This window comes from Schistocerca nitens, chromosome 3 (assembly GCF_023898315.1).
Source record: "Schistocerca nitens isolate TAMUIC-IGC-003100 chromosome 3, iqSchNite1.1, whole genome shotgun sequence".
Taxonomy (NCBI): domain Eukaryota; kingdom Metazoa; phylum Arthropoda; class Insecta; order Orthoptera; family Acrididae; genus Schistocerca; species Schistocerca nitens.
In genome coordinates, this window is record NC_064616.1 from 388,783,078 (window position 1) to 388,809,214 (window position 26,137).

Sequence of the window (26,137 nt, forward strand, 5' to 3'; positions counted from 1 at the left end):
TATACCTCATTACTTCAGACTTGAGGAGATAGATGTACATTGGAGCACACAGGTCAATGGTCTGTTTGTTCAATCCAGGAATCTAAAAGACCTTTACAAAATGTTACAACAAGAGAAAAATTCTCAACTGCATAGGCAAGCTGCTGAAGTTATTTCAACGTTTGGTTCAACAATGTGTTTGAACGTTTTTTCTTCTCTTGTGTGTTCGGGTTCAAGAGATTATATCTGCGTAACTCCATGGATTTGACCTTATCACGACAAATAGTTCCAGAATTATTACAGATTATAAAATCGAAATTTGTATAAGTTTATAAACAACACAACGTAATGTAAAATGCCTGTATGTAACGCTTTTTCGTACTTCTGATCACCGTATTATCACTACACAATGTATTTATTTAATCGAATAATGAAAGTAATTGCCTTGATGGAAATAAAGAGTTGAAAACAAACACTCGTGATAAACGCCTACTTACGAAAGTTTGCTGCGATATTCGTCTCTTGGAAGTAGCCGTACTCTGTTGCAAACAAGTAATTGGAAATTTGGAAATTTGTGGTAAGTTCTATGGGACCAAACTGCTGACGTCATTGGTCGCTATGCTTAAACACTATTTAATGTAACTTAAGCTAACTTACGCTATGGACAACACACACACCCATGCTCAAGGGAGGACTCCAACCTCCGACGGGGAAAGCCCCCGAACCGTTCAAGTCGCCCTGACCGCACGGCTATCCCAAGCGGCTGCAAACAAGTCTTCCTAAGTTTCTCTCCTATGTAACCTTCAGTATACGGGGTGACTTTTTCCAGCGTGTACAAACTCTAGGAATTGATAGATGAGAGGATACGAAACAAAAAAGGGCTAATGAACATATGTCCGCAAATGCATGGTTTCCATGCTAGAGACCATTTATTCAAGCATATTTTGTTACAGAGACTGCGGTCTAATACGCGCTGTACCATGCAGTCATAGTTACAGCATGCATGGTTTCCTCCTAGGAGGTGGTACTGTTCCTCATACGTTGCCCCCTCCCCCCCCCCCCCCCCCAATTTCATTGCAAATGGAAATGTGTGGTAAGGTCTTATGGGAGCAAACTACTGAGGTCAACGGTGCCTAAGCCTACACACTACTTAATCTAACTTAAACTAACTTACGCTAAGGACAACACACACACCCATGCCCGAGGGAGGACTCGAACCTCCTATGAGGGGAGCCGCGCGAACCGCGGCAGTGGGCCTAGACCGCGCGGCTCCTATCATTACAATTGGTCATGTTGTGTTCGATTCACTTCTCTTGCTGACTCACCTTATTGTGGATGTGATACAGTGCTGTACACAGAGGTTGCGTATTCAAATCGAGAGCCTGTCGGTATGGTGTTTGCTTACGGAAAGGCAAATGACAAGGGACGGCGGGCAGAAAGGTTGCATCAGGAGACCTATCCCCGCCGACAACAACCACAGCATTCAATGTATGCAACAGTGTTTCGCCGTTTCTTCTGAGACAGGGTCTTTTCAGGAAGCGGAAGATCATGAAGGATGTGCTCAAAATGTTCGGACACCAGACTTGGAGGAAAATGTGATTAACACTGTGGAAGGCGACCTCCGTGTCAGCACGAGGCCGTTGGCTCGCCGGTACTGCGTAAGCCAGACGGCCGTGTGGAGCATTCTCCATGACAATTGTTGCTACCCTTATCACTCACAGCGTGTGCAAGGCTCCTAGAGACAGACTTTCCACATCGGGAGCAGTTTTGTCACTTGTTTCTTCACTTTCTTCACAAGACAACCACGATTCCAGGATTTGTGTCATTCTCTCTGTTCACAGATGAGGCCACTTTTATGCGGAGTGGTATATTCAACTTTCGTAACAATCATCTGTGGCATAGTATACAGAACCCCAATGGTATGGTGACAGCAAATCATCAGCATTAGTGCAGCCAGAATGTGTGGACCGGGATAATTGGCGACCATATTTTGGGACCACTCTTCCTTCCACTTCTCCTAACAGGCCGGAACAATCGGCGTTCATTGCGACTGACTTTGTCTCCCCTGCTGCAAGAAGTGCCATTGATGATTCGAAGAGTTATGTGGCTCCTACATGATAGTGCTCCAATCCACTTCGGCGTTAACGTCCGGATGCATCTAAATCGTGTCTTTCCTGGTCGATGGATCAGACGAGGGGGTCCAGTTGCATGGTCTGCTCGTTCACCGGATCTCAACCCGTGCGGTTACTGGTTATGCGGCCATCTAAAAAGTATCGTGTATGCAGAGCCCATTCCAGACGTGGAGACACTGGAGCAGCGTTGACACTGTTCGGATGCAGCCTGGCTGTTGTGAATGAGGGAGAGAAAACATGCTTTGGCACGTATACACGTGCGTTGAGGCACATGGAAGTTATGTTCAACACATACTGTAACTGTAGCTGCATGGTACAGCGCGTATTAGACAGCAGTCTTTGTAACAATGTGTGATTGAATAAATGCATTTCCGGACGTAAGTCCATTAGACCTTTTATGTTTTGTATCCTTACATCGATCAATCAAAAATGGTTCAAATGGCTCTGAGCACTATGGGACTTAACTTCTGAGATCATCAGTCCCCTAGAACTTAGAACTACTTAAACCTAACTAAACAAAGGATATCACACACATCCATGTCTGAGGCGGGATTCGAACCTGCGACCGTAGCGCGCGCGCGGCTCCAGACTGTAGCGCCTAGAACCGCTCGGCCACCCTGGCCGGGATCGATCAATCGCAAGAGTTTGTACAGGGTGAAAAAAGTCCCCGTATTGCTCTCTCACTCACACATCTGCTCGGAATAGTGCAGTGGTGAGGGAAGTCGGAGTGTTGAGCTGACTCGACTGCACCCACGGAGCGCGAGAGCTTTCCAGAAACGCAAATGTTGGCCAGGATAGTGTACCTAGGAACACACAATGTATTTTTGTCGGTACTTAAGTCTAGTGATTGATTTTAGAATCGCATGAAGGAATACGCACTAGAGACAGTCATAAGCAGTTTCCACCGTTCTCTACAGTTCTTTTTGTTGTTCTTAGACAGAGGTTGTGTTTTGTGCAATATCTGTAAACATTTCGCGTTCTGCACATTCACTGCTGCATACTGTATTAATGCTATTCGCAATATATTGTTAGTTCTTCAGTTAAAGATTTTTATGGTTATTAAAATGCTGTACATTTTTACAATTACTTGTATAACATGTGGACAGTTAAACCATACTTCGTCGTCGGTAGTGCACCATTTCGTACCTTGAAACACAAAATCTTTTACCATAGAACATGTGATGCTTGCAAATGAACTGAGCTTCTTTAAAGCCTTAACAATTTTACGTGTCTTGAAAATGGGATTTGGCGTTAGTTTCCAATGGCTTCTGTTTCAAAGTGATTTAACATGGGACTGGCTTTTGAAAATACAGTCGTTTCAAAATGAATATACGGGTTTTAAAACTTTGAACCGTGTATTACATTGAACTTGCAGTTGTAAATAATACATCAAATGTAAGAGCAACTCAAATAGTTTTCTTTGTATACCCGTTCTCATACTGAAGAGTATGGAACGGTCAAGGGTGACTGAAGAACGCGCTGAAAGAGTTAAAGTCTTTCACGGGTAGCCCCAAAAAATCTGTTCGTATATTACCAATTCTAGTGTGTATGTTTGGAAACTTTTAAGGAGATGCTTGCAGCTACGTCCTCATCTTTTGCAGTTATTACAATCTCTATGGCCTACAGACTACTGCTTACGTGCAAACTGCGGAAACGAAATGTTGCTGCATGACAATAAAGTTTTGCTGGATCGCGTCGTCTTCAGTGATGAATCGACATTTCATCTGAGTGGAAATGTGACCACAGATAATGTGTGCATGTGCGGGGGTTAGCTAATCTCCACGTGATAGTGCAGCTGCTACCAGATTCCACAAAATGAATGTTTTTTGTACCATATCCCGGCGGAAAATTTATGGGCCCTTTTTCTTCGGTGCAGCGACTGTAACTGGTGTTTCTTATGTTGATGCGCTACAGCTATTGTTCTTTCCTCAGTTGGAAGAAGCTGAACCACAGAACTTTATTTGGCAGGAAGATGGTGCGCCACCTCAGTGGCATAACTCAGTACGCGATTGGTTACACGACGTTGTACTCTACCGCTGGATTGGCCCTAATGGACCAAATGACAGAGCTTGTAATGTATGTCCTCCTCTTTGAAACACGATCTGACACCACGCGTCTTTTACCTCGGGGGGATCATAAAGTGTATGTGCCTCCGCTTGAAGATGATCTACCTCACTTTTGAAACAGCATTGTTGCGATAATTACTCCAGCCACACTGATCGATGTTTGGGAACAACTCGCCTATCGACTCGATGTATGACGAATGGTGGTCACGTTGAACACTTGTAGGATATCCTGTTTGCTCTTTATATGATATATTATTTATAGTTTTAAGTTGAATGTAATAAATGCTGAAAAACCTTAGAAACCGCATATTCTACCTGATTTGATTTCACTTACTGATTACTGTTGTGGAGTAGAATAATAATATAACAAATAGACGATGAAATACAGAAGTGACAAGATTTTCTCGATTGCAACGCTTTTAAATTTGAACAGAATATTTGTTCCTAAGTACATGACCGTGCTGTACCTTGGAACATGTACTCACATTTGGAAAAACCCTAGTTTCCCGGAGAATTGTTTGTAAATTTAGAAATGGTTCAAATGGCTCTGAACACTATGGGACTTAACATCTGAGGTCATCAGTCCCCTAGACTTAGAAGTTCTTAAACCTAACTAACCAAAGGACATCACACACATCCATGCCCGAGGCAGGATTCGAACCTGCGACCGTAGCAGCAGCGCGGTTCCGTACTGAAGTGCCTAGCCGGCCGCGGTGGTCTAGCGGTTCTGGCGCTGCAGTCCGGAACCGCGGGACTGCTACGGTCGCAGGTTCGAATCCTGCCTCGGGCATGGGTGTGTGTGATGTCCTTAGGTTAGTTAGGTTTAAGTAGTTCTAAGTTCTAGGGGACTTATGACCTAAGATGTTGAGTCACATAGTGCTCACAGCCATTTGAACCATTTTTTGAAGTGCCTAGAACCGCTCGGCCACAGAGGCCAGCTAAATTTAGAAAATGACAGCAGCACATAACAGGGGACTGCCGTCATTTAAAAACTAGACAAGTGCGAGAAAGACACTAGCTCTGAGGGTTCCGAAGAAACGTAATTATGTAAATAGGATATAGATATGTCACCTATTGATTTTTGCGAGAGTTTGCGACTATCAAAATATGTGACATCAATATCTATATCTAGAATGAGATTTTCACTCTGCAGCGGAGTGTGCGCTGATATGAAACTTCCTGGCAGATTAAAACTGTGTGCCCGACCGAGACTCGAACTCGGGACCTTTGCCTTTCGCGGGCAAGTGCTCTACCATCTGAGCTACCGAAGTACGACTCACGGCCGGTACTCACAGCTTTACTGCTGCCAGTACCTCGTCTCCTACCTTCCAAACTTTACAGAAGCTCTCCTCTCGCAGGAGAGCTTCTGTAAAGTTTGGAAGGTAGGAGACGAGGTACTGCCAGAAGTAAAGCTGTGAGTACCGGCCGTGAGTCGTGCTTCGCTAGCTCAGATGGTAGAGCACTGGCCCGCGAAAGGCAAAGGTCCCGAGTTCGAGTCTCGGTCGGGCACACAGTTTTAATCTGCCAGGAAGTTTAATATCTATATCTGTTGATTGCACTGGCTTAGAAACTTCAATTTGTTTCACCGCGAAGGGACTGTAGACCTTCGTGTTTAACATAAATTTCAACTTCACACATCTACCCGTTCCTAAGAAAAATATGTCCTAACAGACGGACGGAGAGACTGACGGACAAAAAATGGAAAAAAAAATGCATTTTTATGTGATATAAATACAAATTAACCATTTTTGAATTTTTTCCTTTACTTGTACTGTCAAACTTTGTTTCTTGCCAAATTTCATGATCCATTGCCGACCAAAAGTACCCTATACGCTCTGAGCAGTAAGTTTGCGAGAAGCGAAATATGTTACATATAATGCTTTTCCCCATTGACTGCAGTATCTTAAGAGCTTAAATATTTTTCACCACCAAGCGATCGAAGATTTCAGTATTTGACATAAATGTCAACTTGGTACCTCCACCCGGTATCGAGAAAAAGGGATCCAAACAGACGAAAGACAAAGTGATCCTATAAGGGTTCCATTATTACTGACTGAGGCAATCAACCCTAAAAATGGAAGAGGAAAATAAATTAAACTTCTATTCCAGGGTTGGCTAGAAGCGAAAGTCTGAAAAGTGTACCAAGTGCAGCAATTTTGCCTACTGGTAATAAAAACTCGTGGAAAAGGTGCATCTTAGTTATGCAACCAGGTGCAGTGTCGATGCCCTATACATTGCGTTTGCGGTGGACAAAGTTACAACCACCGGCAGGCACGTCATTTGGTTACTCGAGCACCGACTGCACGGAAGCAATGCAGATGATTCTGCGCATTCCGGAATGGGGGAATTGTTTCTTTCGTGGGAAGCGGCCAGTGAGGGGTGGGTGGCGTGCGCGCTGCCGGTTTTCCTGGAAGCTCGGCGCGCGGCCGCCTCTGGGACTTCCGGCAACACGCGGCCACCTCTGCCGCTGCCGCTGCCGTGTCGTGCGCCGCGGCCAGTAGCGGAGAGCTGCGCGCGCGCGCGCGCGCGCGCCACAAGGACCGCCCCTTGGCCAATGGCAAAAGAGCACGCCGCGCTATCTTTATATAAAGTATGTTGAGCGGCCTAGCGGCGTTCACAAGTGTCGGGCTGGGCTTTTAGTGTGTCGGTAGTCGGCGGAGTGGGCAGCTGTCAGCATGAGCTGGTGCCTGTGAGCGATGCTGAGCTCACACTCGTCTGTGCTGCTGCTGCTGTTGGTGCTGACGGCTGCGGCAGCGGCCGGTGCTGCCGGCGCGGCGGCTGCGACGCCCGCCGTCGACAGGCTGCGCAGGCGGATCCTGGCGGGGCTCGGCCTGGACGCCGTGCCCGACGTCACCAAGGTAACCACACGCTTTCCTTTTGTTGCCTCTTCCGTCGCCGCCAGAGGGCAACCGGAACGCTAGCGTACGTACGCCCGTCGTTCCCGCGGTCTCCCGTCACCTGTTTAAATCAGCCGACTCATTCAAAAAGTGTGTAGTTAGTGGCGAGTGACTGGTCTCGACGTTTTACCTCTCTTCGGGCCACAGGTCCGGCTTAGCCGAACTCGCCGGCATTCGAGTACCGCTAGCGTTCATTGAGTACAGTAACTACTCTCACCGCTCTCGATGCCCCTGCACGGAACTAAATGCACCTAAAAGTTATTAGAAGCAGTGAAATATTTCTTTTAATTTTCCTTTGCTTGTTATTGTTACTACACCGGTAGTTTTTGACCTACTGACGTAATTGTGGACTGACTGAATACCGCTTCTGCTCTAGTGACGTTGGACTGTGAAAAATGAAACCCATCTGCGAAAAGTGAAACGTAGTGCTTAGATATGAAAGTTTCATTATATACCGTCAGGGGCACTTGCTTGATCCTGTACCACTCCCCACTTAATGTGAGATGTCTTGTGTACATTACACGCCGTTAGATAGTTCTTCGGTGGTGCAGTGATAACAATAATAGACTCGCATTCGAGTGGAGTGATGATTAAATTTAGATTTTACAGTTATGCTAAATTCGTTTAGGCAAACGTCGGTATGATTCAGTTAACAAGGTAATGACCCACGTCCTTCCCAAATTTTGTCCTACCTGATTTTGTGCTTAATTTAGAATAATCTCGACAATACAGCGACATGGAACTCTTAACGTTCGTTCCTTCCTGTTGATTCCCGTTTGGGACGTATAAAGTTGAACAGTATTCACCGTGTAAGATTTTTATTTTACCAAAGTGACACATATTAGGTGCTTACAAAAACGAAAGGTACCAGAAGGTTAACCATTATTCATATATGACTTCCGTGAAAGTCACTTCACGCAGTTGTCAGCTGTGAAGTGTTCCATCACTTTTTCCTGAACTCTAAATGATTAATTCGGCGTGGCAACCAGAATTTGCGCTTACGTTCCGTTTCCAGCTGACACAATCGTAGGTTTCGATTTAATAAAGCTACATCACCACTTCGAGACACACGGTCAGTTCATCGAACTTAAGTATGTTTGCCAGTAACATGTCATCTATAAGTTGTGCTTTCATTAGAACTGTTAAGTTCGAGGCGGATGATGATGTCACTCCAGAAACTTGTAAATTAAAAAGTTTTAACAAAAGGGGTCTTGTTATTAGCGGCAATAAGGTCATGCTCAGTTACCCTACAGTGGTCACAGGCGTTCCGTGCGATTTCATACCGCAAGTTAAACTAAATCGTACCACATTTCCACTATCATTAACACTGAGAACTATAGAATAGTACCTGGGAGTCCCTAGTCTTAATGTGGTACGTCATATTGTGAAAAGGAATTCGTATTCTTGCTATTTGTATCGGAATTTGGATTCATTTTCAGAAGAATTATAGAGGCTTACACCTGTACTACCCTGAATGGCGTTAATAAGAACGATATAACGTTAGATACGGGCACCGAGGTTGATGGCGTAGTGGATATGACACAGGACTCACACTGTGAATGAGCCAGTATCGAATAATGTTCTGCCACCTTTATTAAAATCTCCATAAATTAATTCAGGCGAATTTTCGGTTGATTACAACTGCAAATGATCAACACCCTAGCCCGACTCAGCTAATGCTTCTTGTGTAATGACCCGACATTGGTGGACCGTTGAAGTCTATAATACCCTGTTAGGCACTTGTTGCGCTGGAATTGTGCTTGTCTAGAAATCGACGTTTATGACTAATAATCGACAGAAAAGAAATGGCGTAGCACGCATTAGCAAACGATGACGTTTTGTTGCGTATTATTGTGTGCCCGTTTCTCGATCGTGAACTGTGTCCTACAGCTGTGACAAATTTTATAAAAATAGATCAGATCATCGGCAGTGTACGAGCTGTTTACTGCAGACGTGTTTCTGCGGCTTGCCGGAAATTATCGAATTCTTGGTATGATACAAACTCAACGAGACTGGTGCTGCAGATACGTGCAGATGCAAGTTCAATTGATTGTGGTAAGACTCGTTACGGTCCACACACGTCGGCATACGTTTCGTACAATGCTCAGAACCTTTTCATATATCATTCTCCGTGAACCTGCACACCAAATCCACCGCTCTTTCTTCCCAGTGGACAAAAGAATACATATGCAGAAGACTGATTGTGTAACACTAATGATCAATTTCAGTAAAACTGTTCACATAGTCAAAACGCAGTTCTAGGTCTAAAACCAGTCACTCACTAATACACTACCACATATAGTGTCTAAAGAAACTATAAAGTTTTAGAGTATTTAGAGGAGACAAAAGAAATACTTTCTTACGTCACAGAAATGTCACAGGGGCACGTATTCCCCTCTAGGTGTGTCTGAACATTTTGACTCTAATGATCTTAAGAGAGGGTGTTCAAACTACCGTAAAATGCATATTGTTTTAGATGAGATGCTGACATCGTATGTCTTTATTTTTGTCAGGCGAGGTGGAGAGTTTGGTGTACGAGACACTGATCCAGATGACCTGGTTGCCTGTTTGGCTGAAGCTTCAACCACAATTCGCGAAACAACTGGTTATTTTGAGCGTGTTAGACAGTCATTAGCACACATATGCCATTTGTGGACTTACGTACTTTTTTACCAATTGCCTTAAAGCAATATTCATCACTTGGCAGTTTTCACCGTCTGTGAACATCAAAATTCATGGCCACCTAAGAGGGCAACGCTGCTACTTTTTCTGAACGTAGTTTTCTTACAGCCTGTGTAGCATTTTAGTAATGTGAGTAATTTGGCTTTTTCTATGTCTTTTTCTATGCCACTAATAAGCAACTGCAGTTAATAATGACGCTGTCCTTATGGCTTTCGGGACGGCATGAAAGAAAAACAGTTGTCTGAAATCAATAGTGCTGATCGTTTTGAAGCTGGTATGCTGTGTAAACTTTCGATTTAGGAAGTACAAAGGACCACGTTGTGGGAAGATACAGTATACGGTTGAATCCGAACCTCTACATGATTCGTTATTGTTCGTATACACGAAGCATTTTGTGAGGGATCAAGTCACCTTGTATAGCGGAAACATCATAGTATTAATTAGTGAACGAAAGGTAGCTTATGGACTACTCACGTGACTTGGAATCTACCGCTTATCTTTGGGTTACTAATGAGAGACTGAGCCAACTGAGCTGCTGAGCCACAAGTGGTGATGTAAAACACTAAGAGGGTATGCTAAGCTGTCACAATGTATGGACTGAAATGTACGTACTGTAGCAGATTCTCATTCTTTCATTTCTGACTTTTAATCTTCGTAATGAGTGTGTGATTTGGTGCGGTTAGCGCAACAGTATCAACCTAGGCTTGTAAGGAAGGTGTTTCCTCGAGTGGTGGCTGCTGGCATAGTAACCCCACAGTTGAAAAACTAGGTTCTTCCGCACCAGTGGTGCGGAAACTCGGTGCCGTGGGTTGCTGCCAGATGGCTTCTGAATCTCGGGATTGAAAACGTAAATGAAAGGGAATGTGTTCTACTTTCAAATCTAACACACAAATAGTTTCATTCGATTTTCATATTTGCTATTTGTAGCCCGCAGAATACACGTGGGCACTAAACGTCTCATTAAAGCTCAACCAGAGATCTGACTACCAATTATTCATAACATCGCAGCATTATGTGATGTGCGAGGGACGATTTAGCCTTTTGATTTAAAGTACTCTGCCCGTAAATGTTAAACTGATGAATGATAATACATCCCAATGAATAGACAAAAATTTGTTCCTTAGCGATTCCTTCCAGTTTTTAATCTGGCGGTGGAGTACAGAAAGGAAAACAATAGGTACCGTTAGTAAATACTAGCTACTATGTATTATCGCTACAAATTTCATTTGTTGACTTATTTCCGGTAATATGAATATTGATCATCGAAAACGTTTTGACAAGATCTCGTCTTAGTCTACTTTTTTAAAATTTATTTTTTCTGTTTGCACAAAATAGCCCGACGTGATACAGATCGTTAAAGATGACTAAATGTTTGTCTGGTAAGAGAGGAATGGTCCAGAAGCGTACGTTTTGTCTATCTACCGTACATAGAATGTATGGGTTAACGGACGATACGAATGATGGATAAACTGCCATTTTATAGCACATTCGAAATTACTGATAGATTTGAAGAAAGTAATAATGCGCTTACTATGGGAAAAGTGATATTCCGCACTGGAAGCAAAATGAGACTGGAGACATTTTGATTCCGAATTCAATTAATTACCGATTAGACATTTTGAAACGAGTTTAACGGATGTGAGTTGGTCTCCACGATGACTGTAAACTAGTGTGTGAAATTTATAGAGACATCGCTTTCGGCAATATATTCGTTGCCTATAGTCTGAATCCATTTACCGAGGATTTCATCACAGCTCGTCGGAGAACGGTTTCATGTAGCGGTCTACACGAAACAGCTCGCTGCACCGTATGAGTCAGCACTTGTCAGAAAAGCTATTGAGCCGAAACGGTTAAAGACAACGTAAAACATTAACAGCACGCAGTCGCTCATTCTCGGCTCGTGTTTTATCAGTCCATAGCTGTACAATATTTCCCGATATTCGTGTTTGTGTCATAATTCCCTTCCTGTTCTGAATAAAAGACTTTCTATCTACTGATATTTAGTTGCAGAAATGTAAACATAATCTCTGCATATTGCCGGAGGTAGTGTAGAAATAACGTATGCGGAGTCACACATTTTTTGTGATGTCCTGGTACTTTTCCCTCGTATTTCCGATGCTGAGGCGATCTCCTGGCGCCTTCTCCGAGGTTTTTTACTCGTTAACTGTTCTATGACTTAACATTTCTCCAGTCTTCTATCCTTTTTCCACAGTTTACCTATCTGCATAACCCGATTGGTGTTATTCTTCGTGCAGTATTTCTTATTCTGTGTTTAGATTAGTTCAACCAGTGCTGTAATTGAACTTAGAGATTAATCAAAAATACGTTTTCCACAAATGATATGGTAAGTCTGCAAGTGCTGTTTATAATTGTAGAGACTGCAAAGCTTTACTCGCTTCATGACTTTACATTCTAAAAATTATGTGTCGTCCGTACAGCTGGACAATACTACGTGACTTTTATTCACCGCTCTTAGGTTAGTAACATATTAAACAAAATTCCTCAAGCAGGAAGGCAAATATAATCCTGCAGAACGCGCTAGCTGTGTTACCCTTTAACGCTGGAGCTTGCGCGTTGCTTGCGACGCAACAAGTGTTACCGCGTGCTCCTCGGGAGTCTGGAAATTGCGCTGCTTAAGGAGCATTACAAAAATAAAGGGAAACTTCTCATCTTTACGGAATTTAGAGCTTCGCGCATCAAATAAGAAAAAAATTCTCCCAGTTTCATGCCTCACAGAAAGCGCTATCTGATTTATCCAACAATATAAATCCCATTTCCAATTGTAAAAAATAGTTTGTTGTCATATTAGATGATTTATTATCGAATGTAGATCATGCATTGATAAAAATGGTTTTATATGTTTGACTGTGAAAGAGAGAGAGAGAGAGAGAGAGAGAGAGAAAAGGAACGACCACTAGATTTGAATGTTCCGTCGACATCGAAATCATCGGAGACAAAGTACAAGTAAGTTCATCATGTATTGACATGGTCCTCTTGACGAAACCATCCAAGAGTGATTTAGCGAAACCACAGAAAAATGTTAAGTGGAATGGTCGTTTGGAATTTGGAGTATGCTGCTCCCGAACATGGGTCAAGAGTCTGCTTTTGTTTGGAAATAACTCAACAGAAATGTTATCTGTATCTGCCTCCTGTAAGCTACCTCCGATTTAATCCGCTGTTATATTCCGTACCATATATATATATATATATATATATATATATATATATATATATATATATATATATAGTATTCCATCAGCGCACTTTAACGACATACAGAATTTAGATTGAAACTGAAATAGGCTGGAAAGCTTCAGTGAAGCCTTTTGCTCTGGTTCAGTAAGCTTTCCAGACATTGTTAGGCCTTTACAGCGTAACTGCTATTCTACACAGAATAATTATGAGGTTCAAATAGTTATTCCACTGACCAAAAGAACCGGATTACGACTTTTTTTCCACTTCTGATTCAACATTTTAAAAAGCATACGGAAAAATCCAGATGCGGCGTGTTCCGTGGGGAATGCTAATGACACGTCTGGTACTTTAGGTTTCGGTTTTTGTTCTGCTTTTCGTATCATTTTCTTATGAGCGGTCCATTCATTTCCGGTTATCATTATCTGCCCCGTTGGCCCAGACGCACGGCGGCAATTGCTGGCCAGGAATTTTATCTTCACGTATCCGTGCTCACTGCCCGCAGACGTCTTCACGGCCTTTCACTTCTGTTAACGACCTGGAACAGATATTTTAATCGTGCCAAACCGACGGCGAGTCATAAATAATGAGGCGTTACTCTTGCGAAGAGAAATGTTACTGGAATGCCGGGACGTTTTATTGCCACTTCTGAACGTAGTTCACGTGCAATGTTTTTCGCTCCTCCTTCTATAATTCTATAACGGTGATAATGTATGTAGAAATGAGTGTGCATGCCAGCGATGTCTCACTTTGATTTCTTGCACCACGTCTTCGGCGAGCTGAGAGCATCAGGAGAGAAGTGCTAAATGAAAACAACTCTCGGTCTACTCGGAGCTTAAAGCATATTTGTTTGTTTATTCACATCTTCATAAGTAAACAACGACGTAGGCTGTAACTGGTGTGGTCCAACACGTATTTTTGTGTCAGCTGAACGCTTCTTTCCGCTGTCGGCTATATCCAGCATGCTACGCACGTATTTACGGACAATTAACTGAAAACACTTAGTTGTTAGTATGACCAATGAGTTCTCGCTAAAATTTGGTAACTGACTAATTATTTCTCCACGATGAAGCCTGTCATATTATTTCTCTGTCAACAGACGATGAAGCAGCACGACTTTATACCTTTTGCGCTAATAACTTCCAAATCGATTTTTACTTTTTTCGAATGAGCACTATATAATTGTTCAATAAATAGCTCTTATAACGAAAGAACGAGAATTTAAAGTAGTGTGACGTCATTATACTGGTGTGTAAATCGTGGATCTGATGGCCGGAAGAGCGGAAAGTCTGGAGAGTGAACAGAGTCCAGACAACAGGCTGTTTCGTGCCCATTTCATGTTACGAAGATCCGCGATTGTTTGTACGTAGCAAACTTATTGCCAGCGATAACGTGCTCGGGATGTACCATATTAATGCGTACTGTAATCACTAAAACTAAAGGCAATGAACACATTGATTGGTTACAGCCTTTGTATATTAAGCTTCTTTAGTGCCTAAGATTGTTACACCATCTTACGTCAAAACATACAATTTCACACGAGAGTGTGAGACAAGCTACTTTCTGATGTGCTGAGAATCTGGGAAAAAAAAGTTCTATTTCCCTCTTACTCTGACACAATTAAAGAACACGGTGCTCAATATTTGTAGTGAGATAAAAATAATGTAATTAATGTTATTGGTTTTGATTTCGAAGAGGTCGGAAAATATGCAGTTAGTCTATTAGACACGTGACAATTCATGGAACCGTTTATAGTTAGTGTGGAACACCACTAAACTTCAACTGTGAATTACACTTTTTTCGCCTTTTGTTATCTTTACAGGTAAGGTGAAAACGGACGCTACACGCGTGTTAAGAGATATGTGGTGCCGATTCCCTCTTCTTCCAATCTATATATCTATCTGTCTACCTATATACTTACCTGTCTCCCTCTCGTATTTCATTTCAGGTCACAACCTTTTTGTTTTTCGGGGCGTCCGAACATACGGCATCACAATATAAAAGGTAATATGTTGCTGTCAAGCGCAATGCACTGTTCCACTGGATTTATGACACACCCTTTAACGTTGATGAATTTTGATAATAATATTCACTTACATTTTATTAGCAGGAGATCGTCTAGTTTAAACAGAAGTGTGTAAGGGACGAGTAGTGCGAAGTGGTAATAACAACACTGTGAACTTCACGTATACAAACTTGTTTCATAACTTGCTTTAACTAAATGTGCATATGCAGAACAGGATCAAGCAGTCGGAAAATGGCATAAATTCCACCTTCCGCCATAACACAGCTTCAGAGAGAAGTAAATGTATCCCACCATTAGAGACAACGGCGTTTCACTATCCAGCTGAGAAGAAAAGAAATTTCACGAATGATTTTTCGCTAGCAACCACGTCCTTATAAGTGTTAAGTTAACTTTCGTTTCATAATATTGTGAAAAATACGAAGAGATTCATCTTGTCAATATGCATGACACTGAACAGTGACAGTGATATTTCCCAAACACAGCTTCTGCTTCAGACATACAGCCATAACTGTTCGTCTGTTCGTAGAGGGATTGACAGAGGGAGCGGTGGGGTGGAGGGGGCGGGGGGGGGGGGGGACACACCTGTAGCCTCGGCAGGGCACAGGTGCTGTGGAGTGGCAAAACTAGCCTCTATTACTGCTGACACGTTTAATTGAGAAACCCCGTGCTGATCAAAATGAAGACAGCTTGTTTCACAGTACATGCATTTCTGTCAAAATTAGTGAAGACCACTCGCTCTATGCATCCCATTACAGGTAGAAATACTACCTGCGAATTCATGCAGCAGCTGCATTCTCAGTTGTTATTTGTCGTAATGGTTTTCTGGTATTTTCTTTTTTGTCTTTGATAGTATTAATTCTGTAAAGCTTCGCTTCATTGCAGTGCATATAGTACCAAGTACAGGGAAACACGTTGACACTTACTAACATACTGTTATCCAGAAAATACAAAAAGTCCACTTCTGTTTTTCTGAAATTCTCAGCAAGAAAATAGCATCTGAGCATATCCGATGGTATTTTTTTGGTAAACACATGTGCTCAGGCTGGAAACTAAAATACAACTGTAGCTTTAGTCGTAGAGGTCATCCTGTAAGTTGTTGGCTTGAAATGTTTCTAATTGGTACATATCTAAATCCCTCTTCCATAGCCACAGTAAGTGTAGCACGCTTGTATAACCTCACTCAACTCAAAGCTAGCCGGTTCGAATCCTGGTGTTTGACAAATTTTCATCTCCAATATTTGGCCAGCAAGAGGAGGAGAGATGGTGGCACAAAGTTTCCTATCACCAGACGTTAACCCAAATCATCGGGCCAAATTCCAGACCTCAATGCAGTGTCTCATGTACACTCCTGGAAATGGAAAAAAGAACACATTGACACCAGTGTGTCAGACCCACCATACTTGCTCCGGACACTGCGAGAGGGCTGTACAAGCAATGATCACACGCACGGCACAGCGGACACACCAGGAACCGCGGTGTTGGCCGTCGAATGGCGCTAGCTGCGCAGCATTTGTGCACCGCCTCCGTCAGTGTCAGCCAGTTTGCCGTGGCATACGGAGCTCCATCGCAGTCTTTAACACTGGTAGCATGCCGCGACAGCGTGGACGTGAACCGTATGTGCAGTTGACGGACTTTGAGCGAGGGCGTATAGTGGGCATGCGGGAGGCCGGGTGGACGTACCGCCGAATTGCTCAACACGTGGGGCGTGAGGTCTCCACAGTACATCGATGTTGTCGCCAGTGGTCGGCGGAAGGTGCACGTGCCCGTCGACCTGGGACCGGACCGCAGCGACGCACGGATGCACGCCAAGACCGTAGGATCCTACGCAGTGCCGTAGGGGACCGCACCGCCACTTCCCAGCAAATTAGGGACACTGTTGCTCCTGGGGTATCTGCGAGGACCATTCGCAACCGTCTCCATGAAGCTGGGCTACGGTCCCGCACACCGTTAGGCCGTCTTCCGCTCACGCCCCAACATCGTGCAGCCCGCCTCCAGTGGTGTCGCGACAGGCGTGAATGGAGGGACGAATGGAGACGTGTCGTCTTCAGCGATGAGAGTCGCTTCTGCCTTGGTGCCAATGATGGTCGTATGCGTGTTTGGCGCCGTGCAGGTGAGCGCCACAATCAGGACTGCATACGACCGAGGCACACAGGGCCAACACCCGGCATCATGGTGTGGGGAGCGATCTCCTACACTGGCCGTACACCACTGGTGATCGTCGAGGGGACACTGAATAGTGCACGGTACATCCAAACCGTCATCGAACCCATCGTTCTACCATTCCTAGACCGGCAAGGGAACTTGCTGTTCCAACAGGACAATGCACGTCCGCATGTATCCCGTGCCACCCAACGTGCTCTAGAAGGTGTAGGTCACCTACCCTGGCCAGCAAGATCTCCGGATCTGTCCCCCATTGAGCATGTTTGGGACTGGATGAAGCGTCGTCTCACGCGGTCTGCACGTCCAGCACGAACGCTGGTCCAACTGAGGCGCCAGGTGGAAATGGCATGGCAAGCCGTTCCACAGGACTACATCCAGCATCCCTACGATCGTCTCCATGGGAGAATAGCAGCCTGCATTGCTGCGAAAGGTGGATATACACTGTACTAGTGCCGACATTGTGCATGCTCTGTTGCCTGTGTCTATGTGCCTGTGGTTCTGTCAGTGTGATCATGTGATGTATCTGACCCCAGGAATGTGTCAATAAAGTTTCCCCTTCCTGGGACAATGAATTCACGGTGTTCTTATTTCAATTTCCAGGAGTGTAGTATGGGAATGTGACACAGTTGTTGAACAGTCGTCTGGGCCCTCTTTAATGCTGTTCGACAGAAATCGGGTACGTGCCGACACCGGAATAATTCACGTTGCTCATTCCTTTCAACTACAGCAACAGAAACACAGCAAATCACTCATGACCGGCATCGACAGGGTACAGATACACAACTCACAGTTCATAACTGTACACGTCAACCCCCCCCCCCCCCCACACACACACAGAATCACTACATAGTCCTATTTTCTGAGTATGGGATTGATTATTACGCTGTAGCTGATGTGATGAATAGCACGTAGCTCTAAATGTAGAAGAATGTAAGTTAATTCGGATGAGTACGAGAAACAAACATGTAATATTAGAATACAGCATTAGTAGTGTTCTGCTTGACACAGTCACGTCGTTTAAATATCTGGGCGTAACGTTGCAAAGAGATATGAAATGGAACGAGCATGTGAGAACTGCAGAATTTAAGGAAAGTGTGGTTCATCTGCAAAGGAGACCGCGTATAGGATGCTAGCGCGATTTATTCTTGCGTACTGCTGGAGCGTTTGGGATTCGTACCAGGTTGAATTAACGGAAGACATCGAGGTAATTCAGAAACGGGCTGCTGGTTTTGTTACCGGTAGGTTCGAACAACACGTCAAGTGTTACGGAGATGGTTCGGGAACTCAAATGGGAATCCCTGGAGGAAAGGAGATGTTCTTTCGGAGGAACATTGTTGAGACAACTTAGAGAAACGGTATTTCAAGCTGACTGCAGAACGATGTTACTGCCGCCAACACACATTGCGCATAAGGATCACAAAGATAAGATACGACATATCAGGCCTCTTATGGAGGCATATAGGCAGTTATTTTTCTCTCGCTCTGTTTTCGAGTGGAACCGGAAAGGAAATGAATAGTAGTCGTATTGAAAAGTAGTGGTACAGGGTACGCTCCACCACGCGTCTTACAGTGGCTTCCGGAGTATCTATGTAGATGTAAACGTAGGACATTATACAACCAGATGAATGGTTGGAGAAGTAAACTTTAATTAGCAGGAAGATACGTATAAAGTAGTGCCAAGTTCGGCGTTGTAGTCAATCTAGAGATACGTATTCTTCACTATTAAGGCAGATATTTCACGAAAATCGGAACACGAATTATTTCTCATGAATACATTGATTGTGGCCTGACAACTGTGGAAAATACTGTCATAACAGCTACTTGGAGCCGGCCGCGGTGGTCTAGCGGTTCTGGCGCTGCAGTCCGGAACCGCGGGACTGCTACGGTCGCAGGTTAGAATCCTGCCTCGGGCATGGGTGTGTGTGATGTCCTTAGGTTAGTTAGGTTTAAGTAGTTCTAAGTTCTAGGGGACTTATGACCTAAGATGTTGAGTCCCATAGTGCTCAGAGCCATTTGAACCATTTGAGCTACTTGGAATCACTGTGGATTGTGCATCAGCCATTTCTTCAGTACGTTGCTAGTACTGCAAACAGCGATTCGCAGGTGGGATTATGAGGTAGTGTGATCGGAATCACCCACTGCCAAAGCTACTCAGAGTGTCACATAGCTACAGACACATAGACAACTCGCATCTGCGACTGTAATAAAACAGTGAACACGGGTAACTAAGTAAGTTATTTAAATACTGTATAAGGAACGCAACCATTTAAATCAAAATCTTTTGTAAGCTAATGTACGCCCCAGTTTGCTCCGTGAGACACTATATGGCTTTCTGTGCTATAAGGCGAACGGGCAGCTAATGAAGAGCAAACAGCGGCGGCGCTGCGTCATTCGCCAAGGCGAACGCTCGCAGGGAGGGTTAAGAGCACCGACTGACCCGAATACAAGCGGCCGGTCGATGATACAGGCCAATGACTAAGCCCACGCGCACACCCTCTTCTGCGAAGCCCGCGCTCCTAGCAGCAAAAGAATACGCCGGTAGTCAGTACGCTGCGTCAGTTTCGGGGAAGCGGCGCGCGAGGGCGCAGGTGCGGGGGCGGATGTGTTTGCCGTGGCGTGCCGCCGCCGCTGCCAGCTTCTCGGTAGCAGGTGTGAGCCACATGATCCGGCCCGGTTGCCTCCGCGCTAGTACTTGGACTTACTGGGAACTTATTTTACGTGTCACTGCGCCGGCGAAACAGCGCGGTTCGGTGCTAATGTGCGAGCTTCTGGCAGCACAGGTGACCGCCTTCCACGCCGCAGATCAAAGACGGTTTTAGGAAATGTTCCAACGATATATATTTATCGACTTTCTAGCGCTAGCACGTCGGTGTGATGACCTATGGAAGTGCGACAGAATCTCCTCATCGAAAATGTGACAATAGGATGACGCAGGGAGTCTTCTTGCAGCTCCTCAAATTCTTAACACAGGAGTTACTTTTGGCTAAAGATTCAATTCCATCTACTTTAGTCGTTGTCACGCATACGAATTAGCAGTGAAAAAAATGAAGTTGATATCAATCATATTTTGTTTTCTAATATTGTTAAATCTTTCGCAGTAACATTCGTCAAGTGTCAGCTTGGTCTGCGGAATAGTGCTGCTTTTTTAAGTAGCTTTGTTGAGAGTTTCTCGTCCATGTCGATGTTCTACAATACCATGATGTCATAATATTCATGTAATGGCTTACATGGACTGGGCTCCATTGTTTCCAAACGTTAAGAACTGGGTAGCTGACTTGTAACGTGGCTGCACTTTTCTTCGCTGTGGTACACCTTGAGGACGTCGTTAACTGCAAACTGAAGCGAGAACATCGAAAAAATGAGCCGTAAGTTAAGTCGTATCTCATAACTATCACATAATTCCTCGCCTAAGGAAATGTGATGATGGAGGGCGCTTGGAGATCAATGAAGAGATCTCGTAAGCTGTTTATGAGAAGTTCACAGACTTCCAGAATCTTACTTCAGGTGCAGAATATGCGCCCGGGTGAAACGTTGAGCAAATGGCATTTATCTAAAAAGGCACTAAATCGAATAATGATTCAGCTTTCTTTTACACCTTAATAACACAATTCTCACATTTTCCCTTTCTCTCGTAAAATCTGTATTTCGCTTTTCATCTGGAAGGAATATTTATTATATTGTAAAATAGTGCTGCCACTATGTGAGATCTTCAAAGTGCGGCGAAATAATGGGTGAAGGCAAGCTTGATATATTGCGTCAGCCATTTCTGTGTTCTGACAAAGATCAAGCAGCACCAATATATTTTGATGCTATAATATTGTCATTCGAGTTGTAAGTCCGAAAGATGAAACATTATGAGTATATCCATATTATGTCACAGAGTGTTCGATAATTTGGAGACGGAATTATTTCACATTTTTAACAAATTTTCCTAAATATATTTTAATTAAAGGTGTTTTATCTGGTAATTAAGGTATAGAAAGCAAGAACAATGCATGCAAACCTAAAAACTACACATTGGTGAAACTGTACCCACGGATGTGTGTTTTCCCATTCTTCTTTTGTAGAAAAATACTAGATTGCGATCTGTATTAATGTAAAATGACACAGAATTGAAGTGGTACAAACACTTTCCTCATATATAATAACCTATTTAATCTTTCCTTTGGGTCTCTAGGACATTACATTCAATCGAAGACAAAACTCTTAATGGGTGATGTGGCGGAAGTAACAGACAGTTCACTGTGGCCACGATCGAAAGTGACGCATCCTGTACGCATTCCGCATTCAAAGCCCTTTTAGAGGGCGATTCCATAATACTTTCTTATTTAGGAAGTTACGGATTATCTTTTGGGCAGTTACAACACCATTATCTCCCGTAGTATTTAGATCAATCAGCAGAAATCTGTAAATTAATTTATTTAATGGCTGAACCTCAATTTAATGTTAATAGCTGGGCGACGGTACTGTGGCAGTAAATATTTACTCATTTGGAATGCAACTGGAGCTATGTAAACTACCATTGCAAAATGTGACTGACTGCAGTACGACCTACTGGAATGTGGGTTTGAACAACATAGGCTCCTGATCTTTAATGTTAACTAAAAATAAAACGTGTCTTTGCTTTTCACAACGTGTCAATCAGCCTCTGTACAGGGTGATTCCGTAATGATGTTACGAAGTTTCAGGGATAATGGAGAAGGGTAAAGGCCTCGTTCTGAGGTAAGGGGCCCTGATCGGAAACGACTGAATCGAAAGCTATAAACGAAAATTGTAATGGTTCAAATGGCTCTAAGCCCTATGGGACTTAACATCTGAGGTCATCAGTCCCCTAGACTTAGAACTACTTAAACCTAACTAACCTAAGGACATCACAAACATCCATGCCCGAGATAGGATTCGAACCTGCGACCGCAGCAGCAGCGCGGTTCTGAACTGAAGCTCCTACAACCGCTCGGTCACAGCGGCCGGAGAAAATTGTAATAATACCTCTGATAGTGGAACACGTATACCGGTACTGTTGCTGCTCAGAATGCAGGATAGGCAACTTTCAGAGGTTGTAGTATAGACCAAAACTAGAAAAAAAGGTCTCGTAACCGTGAGCCTAAAATGCATACCTTAAGAGCTGTGAGCGCCTGTTCGCATTAGACACTGCGAAACACATCTTTTCTACTGCAGGTTCTTTGAATTCCGTATTTCTGGAGGAAGTAATATGGACCCTAAGAGAAAAAAGTCAAGTAAGTAACGTCTCTAAAATGCATATCTTAATAGCTATGAGCACTATTTCACCGGCGCTGCTGTGGAACGGATGTCTTCAACTGAATAAGTGCCCATAGCCCTTCAGGTATTTTCATTTTAGAGCCCTTATTTACTGGACATTTTTTTCTTGTTTTGATCCGTACTGTCACCTCTCAAAATATGGAAATCAAAGAACTCGCAGTAGAAGAGACGTGTTTCACAATATGGAAGATGAACAAGTCCTCACAGCTCTTAAGGTATACATATTAGAGCCCATGTTTACTTGGCATCTTCTTCTTCTTTTGGTCCATACAACCACCTCTGAAAGATGCCTACCCTAAAATCTTAGCAACATTAATTCCGGCACGTGTATTCCACTGTCAGAGGCGTCAGAACGGTTTTCGCTTACAGCATTCGACTCGGTCGTTTCCCAACCAGGGTCCCTCACCTCAAATTCATACATTTACCTTCTCCATCATCCCTGAAAATCTGTAACATCATCACGGAATCACTCTATATATAGTGTCGCAGTACTTTCGTTTCTGTCTGCCGTGCCCAGTGCTTCACTTGAGAATATGAATATGTTACGATATTATATGACAGCAAAATACCGCCATATAGAAGTAATTTAACTGCTTCAAACTTAGGAAACACGGAACAGGTTTCCTACTTTGATGTATTTTTTGTAGCAGTCGATAACATATACTAACTGTTGGTTACGTTGTTGTACCAGAAAAAAACTTAGTTTGCTTCCTTGTTGACGTATAAGTCGATAGAGTCAGAGGTTCGACTTGAGGTGTTACAGTTACAAGAAATCGTACCATGTACCACTACGATATAAAACCACTGGCAGAACTTTTAAAACTGTGTTTTTGTTTAATATTTCCAATACGTCAAGTCCTATGAGAAATTGTCAGTCTAAGTCTGAATGAATATGGGGAAGAGGCAGCTCGTCACACGATTTGTTCTTAAGTTATCAGCATCAAATAGTGAGTCATTGGTTGCGCCACTATGTTCATCAACGAATGCTGAAAATGTATTACGACATTTTTTCTGTCATTTTCGTTTTAATCTTGGCATGTATGCCGTTCAAATTAGCCACTGATACTGCACAGTGTAACACAAAAATTCGTCAACGCTTAAATAATATCATTCGAAGCTACGCTAATAGATTCCGTTATATATCGTGTGTGGCATATAGATTCACCAACTTCGACGTCCGATTCTCGAAAGCAGAGAACGGGCCAACTAAACGCATGTCATAATATTTTTAGTGATTGATTTATTAATGACCGCAAATTTTGCAAAGTTTTCAAAACGAGTAAACTCATGAAAGTTGTTAAAATTGCCTTCTGCAAGCCTATGAATACACATGCACTTCTACAAAACTATTGGTCAGATTAAATTCTTCGTGTTACAGTTCGGGTTAGTGACCACCAGTAGGTTAAAATTCATTTTATAGGCTAGAATCGTGCTCATAAACCCTAGTATTCGAGCGGCACTTCTCATATGTGCATTCTATAAGAACATCAATCAAAACATTCTTGGAGACTTTTCACAATGTGTGTAACCAAGAGGAACCACGTCTTACGTGGATGATTGGGCTCCAGAACATTTCAGGCACTTTATTACCATGACTGATAGGGGATGACTAAGTCAGTGGTACGCACGTTTTAATTCTAGAAGCACATTATACAGCATACTCTGTTGTTATGGGAGTCATGGCTTCGCTAATCCGTATTCATATCTGTGTGATCAGCGTGCCTGACTATCAGATGAAGAACTCGTATTCAAAAGTAGGTGGCGCAGGACAGCAGTGGACCAGGTTGGTCTATTCTGCTACTAAGGAACCAGTGCTAAGACGCTATTTGATGGGAAAGTATAATCGCTGAGACATGAACAACTGGGCGAATGCGAACCTCTCCAGCTATCTGTGGTCATCACATTGTCCTCTTGGCTTTACTGCGGAACTCTTTTAAACATTCACACAGTTTAGTGTACTTTACATGTGATACAGCATAGTGAAACGTCAAGGGCATGCTCTTGTACCTGTGTAAGTCATTGATTTTCGTAGGTGAGTTTCTGAAAGCGTACGTTCTTTTTTTTTTTTTTTTTTTGACTTCCTAGGATTATGTAATCACGTAATTATTCGTTACCTAGAGAAAAAAGGAAATTAAAGTTAACTGAGGCTGATATGCAGATACATAAATGCGAATGAATTTAACCCACACTCGTGTTAAAGCTATGAATAAAAATTTAAATTGTAAATTATTAATGCTAGGAAGTTAATTACAGACATGGTACTTTTGTATAAAACTTAGTGTGCACTGCATACGCCTATAACAACTGTATCCAAACTACTGACACTATTTCACCGCATTGATATATGATTTAAGATCCGTGTCCTATGACAATGAATATATGATTTGTTTTTTGAGAATTTTATACTGCAACCGAGCGAGGAGATGCAGACAATGGCCTCTTACTTTGGAGGATAGGCATTCAAATAGCCATCTGATGAATTTGGCTTAGGTTACCATCGGTTCTCTACACTACTTGTGAATAATAGAGTGATGGATCTTTGAGCAAAGCCGTAGCCAGTTTTCTGCATTTCTTCCCCATCCTTGTCCATCTCCAATGTTGCTTCCTCTTTGATGACCTAGGAGTCCAAAGGACGTGAAGCTGTATTTGTCCTACACTTATATCGTTGAATTCTATATCCGGGTTTCTGCAGTGCTATGGCTTTAGATGGAAATAATAAACGACCAAGCATTGGTAAGCTTAGGAGGTTACGTGTTACACTTATTTCTTCCATCGACGCTCCTATTAGCGAAATGTTTCTAAGGTATTTAATTGTTGAAATAAAAATATGTTTATTTAATTTTAAAATGCATTTAATCGTGTGACTGCATGTAAAATATCTACCTCCGTAACAAACATTATTTTCTCAGGTTATGTTATTCATATTGCATCTTGGAAATCGTTACATGGTTATGATTTCAATAGGCGTTGTGGATCCAGACTGGCAGATACAAGTTGCCCTCAACAGGCATGCAGCCATGAGCTTTGAACCGGACTCATGTGAGTGTACTGGCACGGTTGTCTACTTTCTCTGGCCTCTGCTACTTCGCAGAACTGTCGAGCACACGAGCGCACGCTGGCTTCCGTGACTTGTCCTGCATTGGGGTGGTGTGTGCGAACAGTTACTGATGCAGGACCTAACTCTGCTATAGGCTAGTTTATGCTCTCCGTGACACACACCTGCAGTGCCAGCACAACGTGATGCCCCGAGTACGTAAAGTCAAAGTGCTGTCTAATGCAATCTTCTCCAAACTGATTATTTATGAATAAGTGGAAAGGTATCCTGCCGCTTGCGGTAAGGAATTCGTCGTCAATCTTGTGCAAGACGCAACAGCAAGAACGTTTCTTAGAAGGATGTGGAGCTGGTACGGGGTCTCTGTCTGCCTACACTGCAGTGTAAGTTACGTCTGCGCGTCATTGATAATGCTCGGATATTTATTGGGGTGGGACGGTTATCCAATGAACTCCAGAGGCAAACAGAAAGTACGATGTTAAAGTTCATGAGATAGAAAAGAAGGTCCTTTACGTAAGGCGGTCGGGACAGGCATTAGCTTAAACTCTTTGGAGTATGCACCAGTTCATCCTCATCGTCAGGGATTTTGTTCATAGATGAGGCCCTTCGGAAACTTGTTTCAGGCACTTTATAGCCCTGTATAGTACCAGTTAAAACGTAGCTCCACGAGA

The 26,137-nt window shown here is 43.2% G+C and overlaps 1 protein-coding gene across 1 annotated transcript in view; it reads left to right on the forward strand.

Annotated features, from left to right (window-relative positions):
* The first annotated feature begins 6,834 nt into the window (after positions 1-6,834).
* Positions 6,835-26,137, forward strand: part of LOC126249246 (bone morphogenetic protein 2) — a 58,273-nt gene continuing 38,970 nt past the window's right edge. The window contains exon 1 of the mRNA XM_049950903.1: positions 6,835-7,035. Within this exon, the coding sequence (XP_049806860.1) occupies positions 6,874-7,035 (162 nt within the window). The 5' untranslated portion in view covers positions 6,835-6,873. The remainder of the gene's footprint in view (positions 7,036-26,137) is intronic.